Source organism: Herpailurus yagouaroundi, unplaced genomic scaffold, assembly GCF_014898765.1.
Source record: "Herpailurus yagouaroundi ecotype Mexico unplaced genomic scaffold, PumYag 141, whole genome shotgun sequence".
Lineage (NCBI taxonomy): Eukaryota > Metazoa > Chordata > Mammalia > Carnivora > Felidae > Herpailurus > Herpailurus yagouaroundi.
Window position 1 is genome coordinate 39,000,602 of NW_024412396.1, and position 14,586 is coordinate 39,015,187.

Here is a 14,586-nt window from a genome sequence, read left to right on the forward strand (position 1 = left end):
AAAACTAGAGAAATACAAAAAATCAGAAAGTAACGTTCTTCACACTTAATCACATTCTACCAGGCAATTAATAACAGTTTGCCTTCCAAAACTTTAAGTGCATATACAAATATTCCTTTTCCCTAAAATACGAGACTCAAATTCAAAAACATCATACTGTTCCATAATATGCATGTTTCACTTCAAAACAGATCTTGTGTAGCTCTATCTCATTCTTTCTACAAAATGATGAATATCCCATTATATGAATGTCCACAGTCTATTCAACCAACACCCTACTGAGGAACATTTAAACTGTTTCCAATTTATATTAACAATGATGCATTCCCCATGCTTGTACACATATCTTTGTGTACACACCTGACTATTTCTCATGGAATTGCTCAGTGGATAAAATTTAAGCCAACAGAATCCTCCCAGCTTTCCTCTCCGGAGGATTTTTACCAATGCATTGGTACATTATTTATGGTTTATGTTTTCCACTCAAGCCTCTGCTAAGTTCCAGTCTCCTGTACCCATGCCACACTGTTTTAATTCATGTGCCTTTATAGTTTTAATATAGTACATTCATGGTTATGAATAAATATCTAATAGGCAAAGGATCTTTAGTTTTCTATTTCAAAAATTTATTTCATGAACTTTGAAATTTTCAAATAAACTACTAAAAAAAATTTTTTTTTAATTCTTTATTTATTTCTGAGAGACAGCAAGACAGAGTGCGAGTGGGGGAGGAACAGAGAGAGAGGGAGACACAGAATCCGAAGCGGGATCCAGGCTCTGGGCTGGCAGCGCAGAGCCCGATGCGGGGCTTGAACTCACGAACCGCAAGATCATGACCTGAGCCAAAGTCGGACACTTAACTGACTGAGCCACCCAGGCACCCCTGAAATTGTAATTAGAATTGCACTAAATGTATAAATTAACTTGGAGATTCTATGGATATCCTTATGATGGCAAGTTTCCCATCTAGGAATATGTCATTTGTTCAAGGCTTCTTTGCAAAAATTTCTTATAAGTTTTACATAAACTTTTAAAAAAAAATGTTTATTTTTTTTGAACAAGAGTGAGCATGCACACACACTTGTGAACAAGTGGGGGGGGGGGGGGAGAGAGACAGAGAGAGCGAGAGGGAGGGAGGCAGGGAGGGAGGGAGAGAGAATCCCAAACAGGCTGCTTGCAATCAGTGCAGAGCCCGACACGGAGCTTGATCTTGTGAACTGTGAGATCATGATCTGAACTGAAATTAAGAGTTGGATACTTAACCAACTGAGCCACCCAGGCGCCACTCACATAAACTTTTAAATTTCATTTCGAAAGGTGGAGATTTTATTTTATTTATTTATTTATTTATTTATTTATTTATTTATTTATTTAAAGTAGGCTTCACACCCAGAACAGAGCCCAATTGAGATCAAGACCATAGGTGAGATCAAGAGTCAGATGCTTAACTGACCAAGCCACCCAGGTGCCCCAAAAGGTGGAGGTTTTAAAGTTAATATTGGAATAAAAAAAATAAGACTACTAATGTGGGTAAACAATATAATATGAGGAGGGTATAAAAAGAGGAATTAGTATTTAATGAGCAAGATACACTACTAATGTGGGTAAACAATATATGAGGCAGTATAAAAAGAGGAATTCGTATTTAATGAGCGACTACTATAATCCATGCATGATTATCTGCAGTTTTTACAAGTCATACCATTTTATCATCATAACAAGCCTACTTGTTATAATTTGTTGTAAGAGAGGTCCACATTATAGCCATTTAGAGAAGAAAACACTGAGGTTCAGAAGAGTAAAAAAAAATCTGCCCGAGTTTTCCAGTACATGCTTACAACTGAAGGGAGGGAGCCTATATTTGTATCCATAGTGCCAACTCAATCAAGCATATGTAACAACTGTCAGTTTGGGTATACATCCTATGTACTTAAATCTCATTTTTTCTGTTACCTCATGTTGCAAATGAGGAGACTCAAGCTCAGACAGCAAGTGTATTAACTGGCTGAAGACCACACTGCCAAGTAAGGCAGAAAAGCCCATTTTAATGTAGTTCCTTCTTACCCCACGGTGCATATTTTAGCCCAATAATCTACTACTTAGAGTACACAGGGGAGTCAGGCTGCAAATACACAGCTTGCTAACTTTCTTTCCACTACCTTATGTTAAAATAGCTCAATTCTTAATTTTGCTTGTGTCTTTACTGACAGGAGAAACAAGAATCAAAATAGACTGTGAAGAATACAGTTAGCTGCTATAGAAAATAGGTTGAAATCTCATGGCTAGGATACATTATGCCTAGCTCGATAAAAAAGTTTTAAGTTGAGATGACCAAAAATCCCTTCTGAGATCCTTTGAGAATCTACAGAGAATAAAACATCTGCTCCCAGAAAAGGAATGCGGTAAATGTCATCCTGATTTGCAAAAGGGAAAGGTAGGAGGGTTCCCGTGTCATAAGAAGACCAGGCTTAGGTACAAAACACGCCAGGACTAGGTGGCGCCACAGGAGGCTGTGGGGAGAGAAACAAGCAGGGGGAAGAGGGGGTGTAAATAACGAATGAGCGAACTACATGGCACACAAATGAAGGAGCTGCCAGCTCCAGGATACTTGAGGCATGGCGGCGGGAGGAAAAGGAGGGCGTGTAGGGGTAGGGCGTAATCTCAGCACGATGCCTTAAGCTCCAAAGGCCAAGCAGGTCCCAAGTCAGAAACAAACAACCCAGGAAGGGAGCTCCGGAGAATCACACTGGGGACTGAGACCCCACTCCTGCAAGGTGCTAGGATCCCGGGTAAGTCATCAGCAGACTAAGGGGTATGAAAAGAGGCAGGAGGCCCGCTTTGCAGGTTAGCAACAAGAACGAACGGGTATTCTGGAAAATGGCAGCTAATTGGCACCCAGAGCTTATCCCCAACATGACAGTTAATGCTCTGCTTAGTCACAGGATTACATTCAAGCACCACTCGGTGGTGTTATTGATTTTGCCAACACTCTGCCTGTCCCTTTGCTGACTGATTCAGGAACTGCGGTGAGCCCTCATGTACAGGTTGAGTTCATCAACGGACCCAGCAGAGGGAAGGTAAAGGAGGCAAAAGTTGTAGAAATGAGGCAAGGGCTGAAAACAAAGCATTAATACATGGACTTCACTATGTATACTCAGTTTCTCGTCTCTGCAAAAACTCGGGAGACAGATGATCAATCGCATGGTTTGTTAAGTACTGAGGGTATCATTACCAATAAGGAGCAGGAGCCCCTAGAAGTTCACTAATGTCCCATGGCAGATGAATGGCATTCCTTTTTATGATAAAGTCTCATGGCCCATAAATGAGGGGGATGCTGTAAGCACACAGTCCTGGCTTTTACTCTGGCATCTGACAAAGTCTCTACACTCTCCTTATGAGCAAAATTTTAAAATGAAAGAAGGATGATGACATTCTAGAGTAAATTTCTAACGGGTTTAAGGATGGAATTCAAAGACTGTTGATTAATGAATCTGTGCTAAATAAAGGGAAGTCGCTAAAGGCATGCCAAAGGCCTCTATCATCAGTGCTGGCTGTTTTCACAACTTCTTCAGTCAATGACCTGAGATGAAGCCAATAGCTACTAGCACAGTTAAGAAAGTCGCAGATGTGATCGAGATGGAAGGCACGATGAATGCGGTGGATGACAGGCTCAAGATACAGAAAGACTTCAAAAGTCTGGGGCGAAATGATATTCTGCAGAAATACATGTCAAATCCTACGGCAAATCGTACAACGAACGAGAACAAGAGAAAACATGGCTTTACATTATGCATAAAGCTAAATTAGAAATCAGTTAAAGACCACAAGTTAACACAACTTATGTTAACACAAGTTAACAGTGCCATGGAACAGCAGGAAGAGCTAATGAGACTTCTTCCCCTTTAAGAAACCTGGCACCCGCAGAGAACCCAATTCTAAGCTGTGCTGGACTGACAAGGCTCAGGGCACTATGTCCTGACAGAGACAGAAGCCTTCCAAAACTGACAAATGGGACAGGGTCCACAGAACTAAAGACAAAGTCTAGAACAGAGACCATACGGACAGTGGCTCGGCTGGATCCAGAAGGCGGATGGGCATAGTTCATCCTGAGCAGGAGTTTAGAACTATGAGAAAACTTCACAAATAATCTGGATTTCTGTTTCTCTCGAGGGAAGAAAAGAAAAAAAAAAGTCTACCAATAACTGAAAGAAGAGGGGTAGCCAAAGCTCCCTTTAGTAGAACTCTGTCTACCTCCTATTATCTGACACCTGGCCACCATACTTACCATAAATGAGCCTAGAAGCATTTGAGTTACAACTGCTGTTCTAGGGAAAAAGAGCCAAGAGGTAAACACAAACGCTGTGGTCTAAGACCTGAACTGTTGTGTCTGAGCCAGTGAGTACTAAAGGACTATTCTGGGGAAATAAGGCCAGAGGGTACACGGTATAGGGAGGGTCAATAAAAAAAGAACTTTCTAACAAAAATAGAATAATCTGCCCAAGTATATGGTCCTCCTTCACTAAAAAAGAATAAATGGGAGTCACCCCTTTTCAGGGTCCCAAAGGAGACTAATTCACTGGGTGAAGAACTAGAACAGACATGCAAAACATCCCTTCAAGTCTGGGTTTCTCTGATGTTTTAATCTAATGAGCTTCATTATCATCAGTACCCATCTACCATGAAGAACACACTGAGCTGGGCCATGCAAGCTTTTGGTGTACTATTTCCATGTCAACTGAACACGGGCTTCACTATCTGATCCTCTTGGGTACTTTAACTTACCATAAACATAAGGAAACCTTAATATTTCGTTAGTGTTGACAAGTGAGGACTACTCCTGCCCTGCAGTCATTCCAAGTTATAGTGAGGGGAATCACAAGGAGGCATCATGGCATAATGGACAGAAAACCAGAACAGGAAACTGCCTGGGGAAACTTGATAATCTTCCAAACCTCAGTGTATTTCATCTGTAAAATGGGACTAAAATTTAGCTGTGTCTCTTTTAGACTGTTGTACAGACTAAATTAAACGATGCATGTAAAGATGCTCTGACAATTGTACAGTGCTATATAAATGCAAGGACCTTCCAGCACAAAACACCACAGACTGATTACGTGTTGCTTTTTTGTCTCAAATGCATTTTGCTTCCTTGGTAGAAGAATCTGGATCAGTCTACCTATCTGCCCAACCAATGAATGCTCCATGTATCCACCTATTTACCTACCTCTCCGTCTCTAACTCAAACCTCACTTTTCCAAAGCCTCTCAACCCAATATATCCAGAATTCTAAATGTATTAATTTAATTAAGGAGGGGAAATGGGTCATCACAAAGGTGATCAACCTTTCTCCAGAAAAGGCACAGAAGATCAACTGCTTGCTAAAATAATGTTTTCAATTTTAAATTCTGCTTACTGGCTCACTAGGAGATAGATACTAATTCTTTTTTCCCCCTGGTGCTCATTAATCATTCAGAAAGGAGCTACACCAGTCCATACACCAGTTGGCTCAAGTACCCATTTTTAGAGAGGAATGTCAACAACAGGAGCAAGAACACGTTACCTAAAAATTCAATGTCATGAACATTCCCGAGTCCCACGTAAGAAGGAAGATGTGATCTATAGTTATAAAATGTAAAGTGGCAAGTCAGGAAGAATACATACCCTGAGAAGTTCCAAACAGAGAGGTGAGAGTTAATCCCTTTATGGGAATTTTAAATTGTCAGGCTGTGCTATTTCCTACTGCGAAAGCTCACCAGTATCTGACTTTGATTATTTATTGAAGGTTATTTCTGCTCTAGGCCATGCTTATTCACTTTTAACAGACCTAAGCAATGGTTCTTTAAGAACCCTTATGCAAATAGGAGTTTTCAAGCTACATAAAGTTTCACACAAACCAGAGTTATATTCACGAAATTCCTTTATAATTAAATTTTAAGCAAGAAAACTGCAGGGAGTTAGGCATTAGCATTCCTTGTTGTTTAAAATGTAATTAATGTCCAGCAATAAATTAAATAATAAATTAAACAGGTACTTGTCACTTTTAACAGGTAATAATGGGAACTAACATATACACAGAATACATTTGTTTAAAAGGTGATATAACTGTCATTGAAAGATTTTTTTAACAATCAAGAGAAAATAAGATAAAGTGCTAGCAATTGAATGACAAATTCGGGCAACCACAAAAATGTGCTTACCTGTAATACAAATTTCTGATCTATGTATTTTTTGGCAATGCTGGGTTGGAATTCTTGGCTTTCCAAAAATCGTATGAAAAATTCATATACAAGCTGCAACAAACAGATTATAATTAATTTCAAATTGTACTTCACTGAGCATAGTATCAAAAACCATAAAAAGTCTGTAACACTAAAACTGACAGGGCTTAGAAAACTGAGTTTTAATATCAATTACAAGCTACGCCAGCCCTTCTTGTGGTTCACAGTCGCTATTATGTTTTTTAACTTGTCAAATTAAAAATCTAATACAGCCAAACAAAGCAAAGAGAAATTCCCCCGCAGCCTCCCTACTCAGAGATAACCACTGTCAACTATTTAATGTACGAATCTCCTCATTTTTCTCTATACTTCTACAACATACCAGTGAACTATAAATATATTTTTATATAGTTTTCAAACTACTTTTACCATCTGAACAATATATTATATACAATTTATGTCAATAATAACTAAGCCATCTTTCTTAGTAGCTACAAAGAGTCCACTATACATAATTTTTAAATGAATAATTCCATTATTCATAATCAATTTAACCAATCTCCTATGCTTCGGCGTTTAAATAGTTTCTCAATTACTTCTCTATCAAATTATGCCACATTGTGTATCACGTAATATACATCAGTGTGCATTTGCTCAATTATTGCATGAGGAAATATTTCTAGAAGTGGCAACGTTAGAGTAAAAGATATCCAGACATTTCAGGATTTTCAGCATTTATTGCCACATTTCCTTTCAGAAAATCTATGGCAATTTACACTCCTCTAAGCAATGTATGATGGTTTAGCAGAAAACTCTCATCTGCAAGGAATGAGAATATTCTCATCTGCAGAATCAATCTGAAATAACTGTTCTTTTTTTTTTTTTTTTTTTTTTTTTTTAAAGAAGGCATTTTAGATTTTGGCTCTCTCCTGTGATTTTGAGGAAGGAGTCTGAGTTTTTACTGAGGTTTTTGTCTGGGCCACTTTTACATTTATTTTTTATTGAGAAGAATATTACTTCCTGGTAGATGGTGTCTAGGAAACATTTTTTTTTTTTTCAACGTTTATTTATTTTTGGGACAGAGAGAGACAGAGCATGAACGGGGGAGGGGCAGAGAGAGAGGGAGACACAGAATCAGAAACAGGCTCCAGGCTCTGAGCCGTCAGCCCAGAGCCCGACGCGGGGCTCGAACTCACGGACCGCGAGATCGTGACCTGGCTGAAGTCGGACGCTTAACCGACTGCGCCACCCAGGCGCCCCCCTGAAATAACTGTTCTAATAAACAAGATTATTGTTTATGTTCTTGGCAAAATAAATCTAATCTATGTTAAAGTACACATGAGGGGGCCTGGGTGGCTCAGTCAGTTGAGCGTCCGACTCTGGCTCAGGTCATGATCTCACGGTTCGGGAGTTCAAGCCCCACGTCAGGCTCTGTGCTGACAGCTCTGAGCCCGGGGCGTGTTTCGGATTCTGTGTCCCCCTCTCTCTCCGCCCCACCCTGCTTGTGCTGTGTCTCTCTCTGTCTTTCAAAAATGAATAAACATTAAAAAAAATTTTTTTTATTAAAAAACTTTTTTAAAAGTACACATGAGATCCTGGTATAATATACTACAGTTGATAAAAAACAGAACTTGTAAGAGGCAGACAGACACTGTGTTGGGAGTCTAGCTCTGTCCCCTACTGTGTAGCCCTAGGCAAGTTAATTTCTCTAAAACTATGTTTCTTCAACTGAATAATGAGGATGATAATCCCTAAGACCGAATGTGATAATATATATAAAGCACTGCGCACAGTAACTAATACATATCACCATTATCACTATTACCTAAAATAGCATTCTCAAGAGTTTTTAGTCCTATTCCTTTACATTTAAAAATTGTTGAAGACTCCAAAACCTTTTGTTTATATGATAAATATGGAAAACATATATATATATACATATATATATAAAGTCAGAAAAACTATGAGAAAATTTCAAATATGTATTTGTTATTTCATTTTAAAACAACACATTACACATTAACATAAATAATGTATGTTTGTGGGAAACAACCATATTTTCCAAAACCATTACTGAGAAACATTATTTTTATTTTTGAAAAATCTATAATTGCATATTAGAAAACAGTTTAATATCTGCTTCGGTATTCAATCCATTGTGACATACTGTTTTGGTTGAAGTATGTAAACAAAATTGAGCCTCATGCAGATCTAACAGTATGAAAAAGGATGAGTATTTTCATAGTATTTTCACACAATTGTGGATATTCTTTTTTGATACTACACCAAAACTTGACAGTTGTTTCTCAAATAGGAGTTGCACTGCAGAATCTGAAACCAGAATCAATGAGTTTTTCATACTTTGTTACACTAAATTCCAATGGTCTGTCATGTACTCTTGAATGGGTCTTTACCATGTATGGTTTCCTAACATCATTCACTGGAAAATACTGGTTCCCTGAGTTATGCGTTTTTCAAATGGTGACAAATTTTACTAGATTGTATCAAAAAGTCACATTCCTTAATATCTCCAATTTCATCAAAAAGTCTAAGCTTTAATTAGCTATAAAGTTCAGCAGAAAGACAAGTTTTCCAAAATTCTAATTCTAAATTTTGCTGGAATGCTCTAATTCAATCAGCACTGGCGATGATTTTCTTTGTCTATTTTCAAAAAAAACATCTACCAAATACCCAAGTTGGAGCAAGCACAGTTTGCTAGACATTCCTGTGGGCAAAACTGATCATCTCATGGAAAGACAGCTAGTGTAGCCTGTAGCTCAATCACACAAATGCTTTAGCACACAAGACGATCAGTATACTTAAGTATACAGTCATTGGGCTTTATGCATACTTCCCACTTTGTCACAGAGAATATTTCTTAAAATGTGTACTCGAAAGTCAAGACTTAATGATACTTAGTTTAATAATTTTTGCTGCTTCTCCAAGAACATTCTTAATTGAAACTGGCTGTTTTTTGTCAATGCATGTCAGTGAAGAATATCTACTAAGCCAATGTGCCACAACCGCTGCGATTTGTGCTAAGGCAGCAGCAATTTGAACCACCAACGCTTTTGCAAATATGATTTCAAATGTCAACACAGTGAAAACAGCAAACAGCATAGTATTATTATAAAACCAGTTTTGACTTTGCAGGCCTGAAAATCGGGTCTCAGGGTCCCCCCAAGGGACTGCTGAGACCACTAACTTAAAAGCATCATACAGTGACCTTACCTACGACTTTAGACTTTAGCTTAATGCTTAAATTAGGTATGCACATTAGGATTTTACTTTAAAGTAAAAAACTGTTTTTCTCTTTGAAATTCTGAATTTGGAAAAACTTCTTGCCCAATGACCTGAACATTATCAAACTGTACTTCTTTTTTGTTTTTAATGTTTATTTATTTTCAGAGAGAGCAAGAGAGAGAGCACGCATGCACATGAGAGCAGGGGTAGGGGAAAGATAGAGAAAGAGAGAAAAAGAGAGAGAGACAGAGACAGAGAGAATCCCAAGCAGGCTCCGTGCTCTCAGTGCAGAGCCCGATGTGGGGCTCAATCTCACAAACCGCGAGTTCATGACCTGAGCCAAAATCAAGAGTTGGATGCTTAAGCAACTGAGCCACCCAGGTGCCTCTGTCAAGCTGCACTTCTGGCATCATAATGTGACTGAGTCCCGACACCTTCTAGAAGAATTGTTCTTGTTTCATACACTAGGTTTTCCACTCTCTTTTACAAACAGAATGTCGCCTTATTCAAATAACCATAAAAGGGGGGTTAAAATTCCCACAAGTGGAGAGATTCTCATCTTGCAGGCCTGACTTGTGGGCTGGCAGGACTTTCCAGCAAGATTGGCAAAACGCTCTCCCCACTCTGGTCCCTTGAAAGCAGTTACGGTTTAAAACACTTGGGTGGAAACACTTCAGACACATTTATTAATAAGCATAAATGTTCTCTACACTTACAAGACAGATTTTTACCTCAGAATCAAAAATCTCTCTTGGATTCCCAAAGGGAAAAACAGACTGGGGACTGAGAATAATTTACTTTTCAAGGTCACATAAATGAATTCTCCAAGGAACATGAGTAAAAAAACTGTAGCATTTCTATTTTTCAGTCTCAAGTGTAGAGGCGCCAAAAACAACCCTCTGATTGCAAATGGAAGTCCTGCAAAATCATATTCTACTGGAAATACACACCCAAATACAGAAAATACACAAGGAATAACCATGGTAACTGTGGGATACCAGTTTAAAAGATACCAATGCAGGTAACGGAAAAGATCAAGTAACATACATATAGTAGAACCTTTGATATATTTAAGCTAAAAATTTGGATTTAAACATTTTTCTATTTTTAAATCTCTCCAAAGAGCCAGGATTTCTTATGAGTAATCTTGTATGGGCCACAAATTTAAATCAGACAATATGTGTGCAGAAGCAGTCTACCCAATCAATAACCACATCTCAATGCAATTTGGTTGTTCTCTACTCTTATCAGATATTTGGTAATGAACACCTTGCTTCCTTATAAAATGTGGTCCACAAGAAGAAGCACGCTGCCAAAGCTGGAGCTAATAAATGCCGGAGCTGTGTTCTGGTCAGAAAAATAGCTGAATCGATGAAAAAGTCAAATGTTAAATTTCGTGATAACTTACTATACTATAACATGCATGACTTATCATGAACAGAAAAAAGAGATTTCTTGAACCTTCAGAGAGTGCTCGTCAGTACTAAAAACCACCTATCAGTGAAAATGGAAAGGTGAAGAATTTGTGGAGTCAGAATACATAAGAGAAACACAGGAATCTTGAGTACAAAGACTTCCATAAAGGAATAGTTGCTGAAGGCAACAGAGGGTGCCCACTGATTTGACCTTTACTAGGAATAAAGGCCAATTTGTGAATTTTTAAAAAAAATTGTTTAATGCTTATTTATTATTGAGAGATGGAGAGACACAGAGCGTGAGCAGGGGAGGGGTAGAGAGGGGGGAGACACAGAATCTGAAGCAGTCTCCAGGTTCTGAGGTGTCAGCACAGGGGCTCGAGCTCACAAACTGCGAGGTCATAACCTGAGCTGCAGTCAGTCGCTTAACCAACTGAGTCACCCAGAGGCCCCGTCAATTTGTGAATTTTAAAGGTAGGTTTCCTTTATCTGATCCAACTTAAGTCATATTTCCCCCTGAGCTAAAGAAGGGATGAGACGATTATAGGCTTGAACAGAGTGGCAACACAGATGGAACCACACCGTTCTGGGATACAGTTTGTGACTTTACATCCAGAAGGGGACAGCTCTCCCTGCTGTTCCTCGCCGTTGCTTCGGTTTTCGAGTTTCAGGTGAACTAACAGTTAATGCTCCAGTAGCAATGACACAGGGTAAGCTAGAGATTTTTGGTGGCAGAATTTAGTTTAATAGCTTTAGAAATTAATTTGGTCCTGTATTTTATAGAGTCATTAAGCTTAGAAAGGATTAACTGAAATACTTAAACTTTACTGTGCTTTAGGAGAAATTTATATCTTTGGTGATCACGATTTAGAGTATTCAAAAAGCTCTTGCAAATGGCCAGAGTGGTCTACTGTCTCTGGGATGCGGAGAAGACAAATTGAAGCTTTGAAGACATCTCTCTGTCTTTTCCACGGTGAGACGTGGGGCTTCCCTGAGATTATCTTGTTTGTTTTGTTTTTTAAATTTCTTCCAGACTATACTGTACTTCTATGACTGGTGAGCATTACGAATAAGACAGGACAAGAAGTCCACCTATTCGAAAGAATTTTTTTTTTTTAAATTTTTGTCACCATTTGGGATGTACCAGGAAAAGCACAAATAATTTTCCAAATTTCTTAGATCGCAGATAGTATGTCTGACACCTTAAAAAAAAAAAAAATATCAAGCAGCTAAAACAGGAAATCAGCTACACTGTTTTAACTAATTTACTCAATCCTGGCATTGATAGCAGGGATACATATGTATAACATGCCTGGGTAAGAGTTGAGAAAACAGAGCCCCTGAAAGCTCTCCTCATAACTAGGAGAAATAGCATACATATGTATCTGTAGCGACCTTGAGTTGCCAAAGCAAGACAGGGAAAGTTGCAAATCGATGTCAAAAATTCTGACGTGGGGAAAAAATAAACTTGTAGAATATCTCTAGGCCTCATCGTGCTGCTGCACAGTTTTCTGCTCTTTAGAAAGTCAACTAGTAGCCGTGAGCACACTTCAAAGATGAGATATCGGGCTTCTGCCTCTGCGTGACTGATGTACGAGGTTCTGTTCCCTCTCTCCATCCCTTCCCTCCTGTCTGGTTGTCATCTGGCCTCTGAGGACATCCTAACTCGATGGAAAGATAGCCTTGGGGACCATTCCATTCATATTTCCTTGTTCTCTTCCTTTGAGAAACGTGTGCCTGGAGCGCGAGCAGCCAGGAGACCAGTATGGAACAGTACATACAGTACAGATGGGCCGGGTGCTGGGAGCAGAGATGCGGGGAGGCCCTGATTTGTCCCGGCACGTGCGTAGGACTGGAAAACATGGCCTTCTCAGTGCAAGAGAACAAAACTGGCCTTCACGCAAGCTTTCTATCAGCTGTTGCTCTTTCTTGCACGATGTAGCAGCTACTGCAATTCGTTTTTGCCCTTCTAGGCTACAGAAACACATCTGTGGTTATCACGAAGACAGGAGTTCAAGGTCCCCAGGATACCTGCTGCTGAAAATGAGATATAGACTGTGACCTAATCACATCTAACTAATAATGTGAAAACAGCTCAGCTCCTGTTGGAGGCTGCGGCAGGCAGGATCACAGAGAAGCTCTAATAAAAGAACAAGAACTGTGCAACCTGGGAGAAACCGCACTAAAGCATTACACCGAAACTTATTATTTTATTCTTTTGGCATCCTAATTATCAAGAGTGAGAAACACAGAAAGCATTCTCTAAGCTTTCAACTAATGTACTCTAATTTGATTTCCGGGTGAATAAAGGCCTTCGAGAAACTCCCATGCCAATCAGCTAATAAGTTAATGGATCTTTCTTTTATAACAAATGGTAGTTCAAAGTACCTGTAAGTGTGGCCATGATGCCTCAAGGGTAGGTTCATCTTCTTCTGGATCAAATTCATTGCTGTCACTAGGAGGGAGAGTTCTGAATATATTGCAAGACACCTAAAAATAAACAAACAGCAGAGTTAGCTGGAAGCACCTCCTGGGCAGCCGTACACAAGGTCTGCAGCCAGCCAAAGGGAACCCAGATGACAGATGATGGGAACACCATCAAACTGGAACGGGGACCTCTCTCCATGGGCTTTGAGGCCAAGACCACCTCTCGGCAAAGCCAGAAAGTAGTAGAGCAGCACCTCCAGCCCTCCTGAACAGTACTCCTTGCCCAGGGCCCTTTGATTTTAGACCTCCCATCAAAGCCTGCTCGTGCTTACTTACCCGGCAAGCATGCTTCTAAGAGAAATAATTAATGGGCTAATGGGCTTTATGTACTTCCCTTTCCAGGTTTATTCACGATTTGCAAATTAACAGTTGAACTAATGGTAAAATCCCAGGCATTTACAAAAAGCAAATCAGAAAAGATATCTCCAAACCTAACATACTTGAAATCATCCTTCACCTGTTCTCAATTGGTTTACAAAGCAGTAATGATGCCCTGAGTAAGCTGTATCTGTGACACAAATCTCTGTGAACTGACTAGGTATTCCGTTACCATCGGCAATTTCCAAATTAAATGCTGGTTGCTCAAAGAATGGCCAGGAGTTGATAACTATTGAAACTGGGTGATGAAGGCATGAGGACTCATTATGCCAGTCTACTATTTCTGCACATGTTCCAAGATTTCTGTAGTAAAATGCTTATTTTAAAACTGCGGCGGGCACCTGGGTAGCTCAGTCGGTTATGTCCAACTTTGGCTCAGGTCATGATCCCACTGCTTGTGGGTTCTAGCCCCGTGTCAGGTCCTATGCTGCCAGCTGCCAGCTTAGAGCCTGTTTCAGATTCTGTCACTAGCTGTCTGCCCCTCCCCGGCTCAAACTCTGTCTCTTTCTCCCTCTCTCTCTAACATTAAAAAAATAATTTAAGGGGCGCCTGGGTGGCGCAGTCGGTTAAGCGTCCGACTTCAGCCAGGTCACGATCTCGCGGTCCGTGAGTTCGAGCCCCGCGTCGGGCTCTGGGCTGATGGCTCAGTGCCTGGAGCCTGTTTCCGATTCTGTGTCTCCCTCTCTCTCTGCCCCTTCCCTGTTCATGCTCTGTCTCTCTCTGTCCCAAAAATAAATAAACGTTGAAAAAAAAAAAAATTAAAAAAAAAAAATAATTTAAAACTGCGGCTGGTACTATTCTTGAGGTTCCTTTTTGATTTGTTTCTTGCCCCACGTAGTCATCCA

The 14,586-nt window shown here is 39.7% G+C and overlaps 1 protein-coding gene across 3 annotated transcripts in view; it reads right to left on the minus strand.

Moving 5' to 3' along the window:
* PPP2R5E (protein phosphatase 2 regulatory subunit B'epsilon) overlaps nucleotides 1–14,586 on the minus strand; it is a 148,973-nt gene that overhangs the window by 29,009 nt on the left and 105,378 nt on the right. For all 3 annotated transcript variants that reach the window (XM_040477344.1, XM_040477342.1, XM_040477343.1), the window contains exons 4-5: nucleotides 13,265–13,366; nucleotides 6,198–6,290 (exon numbers count right to left, since the gene is read on the minus strand). In XM_040477344.1, the coding sequence (XP_040333278.1) occupies nucleotides 6,198–6,290; nucleotides 13,265–13,366 (195 nt within the window). The remainder of the gene's footprint in view (nucleotides 1–6,197; nucleotides 6,291–13,264; nucleotides 13,367–14,586) is intronic.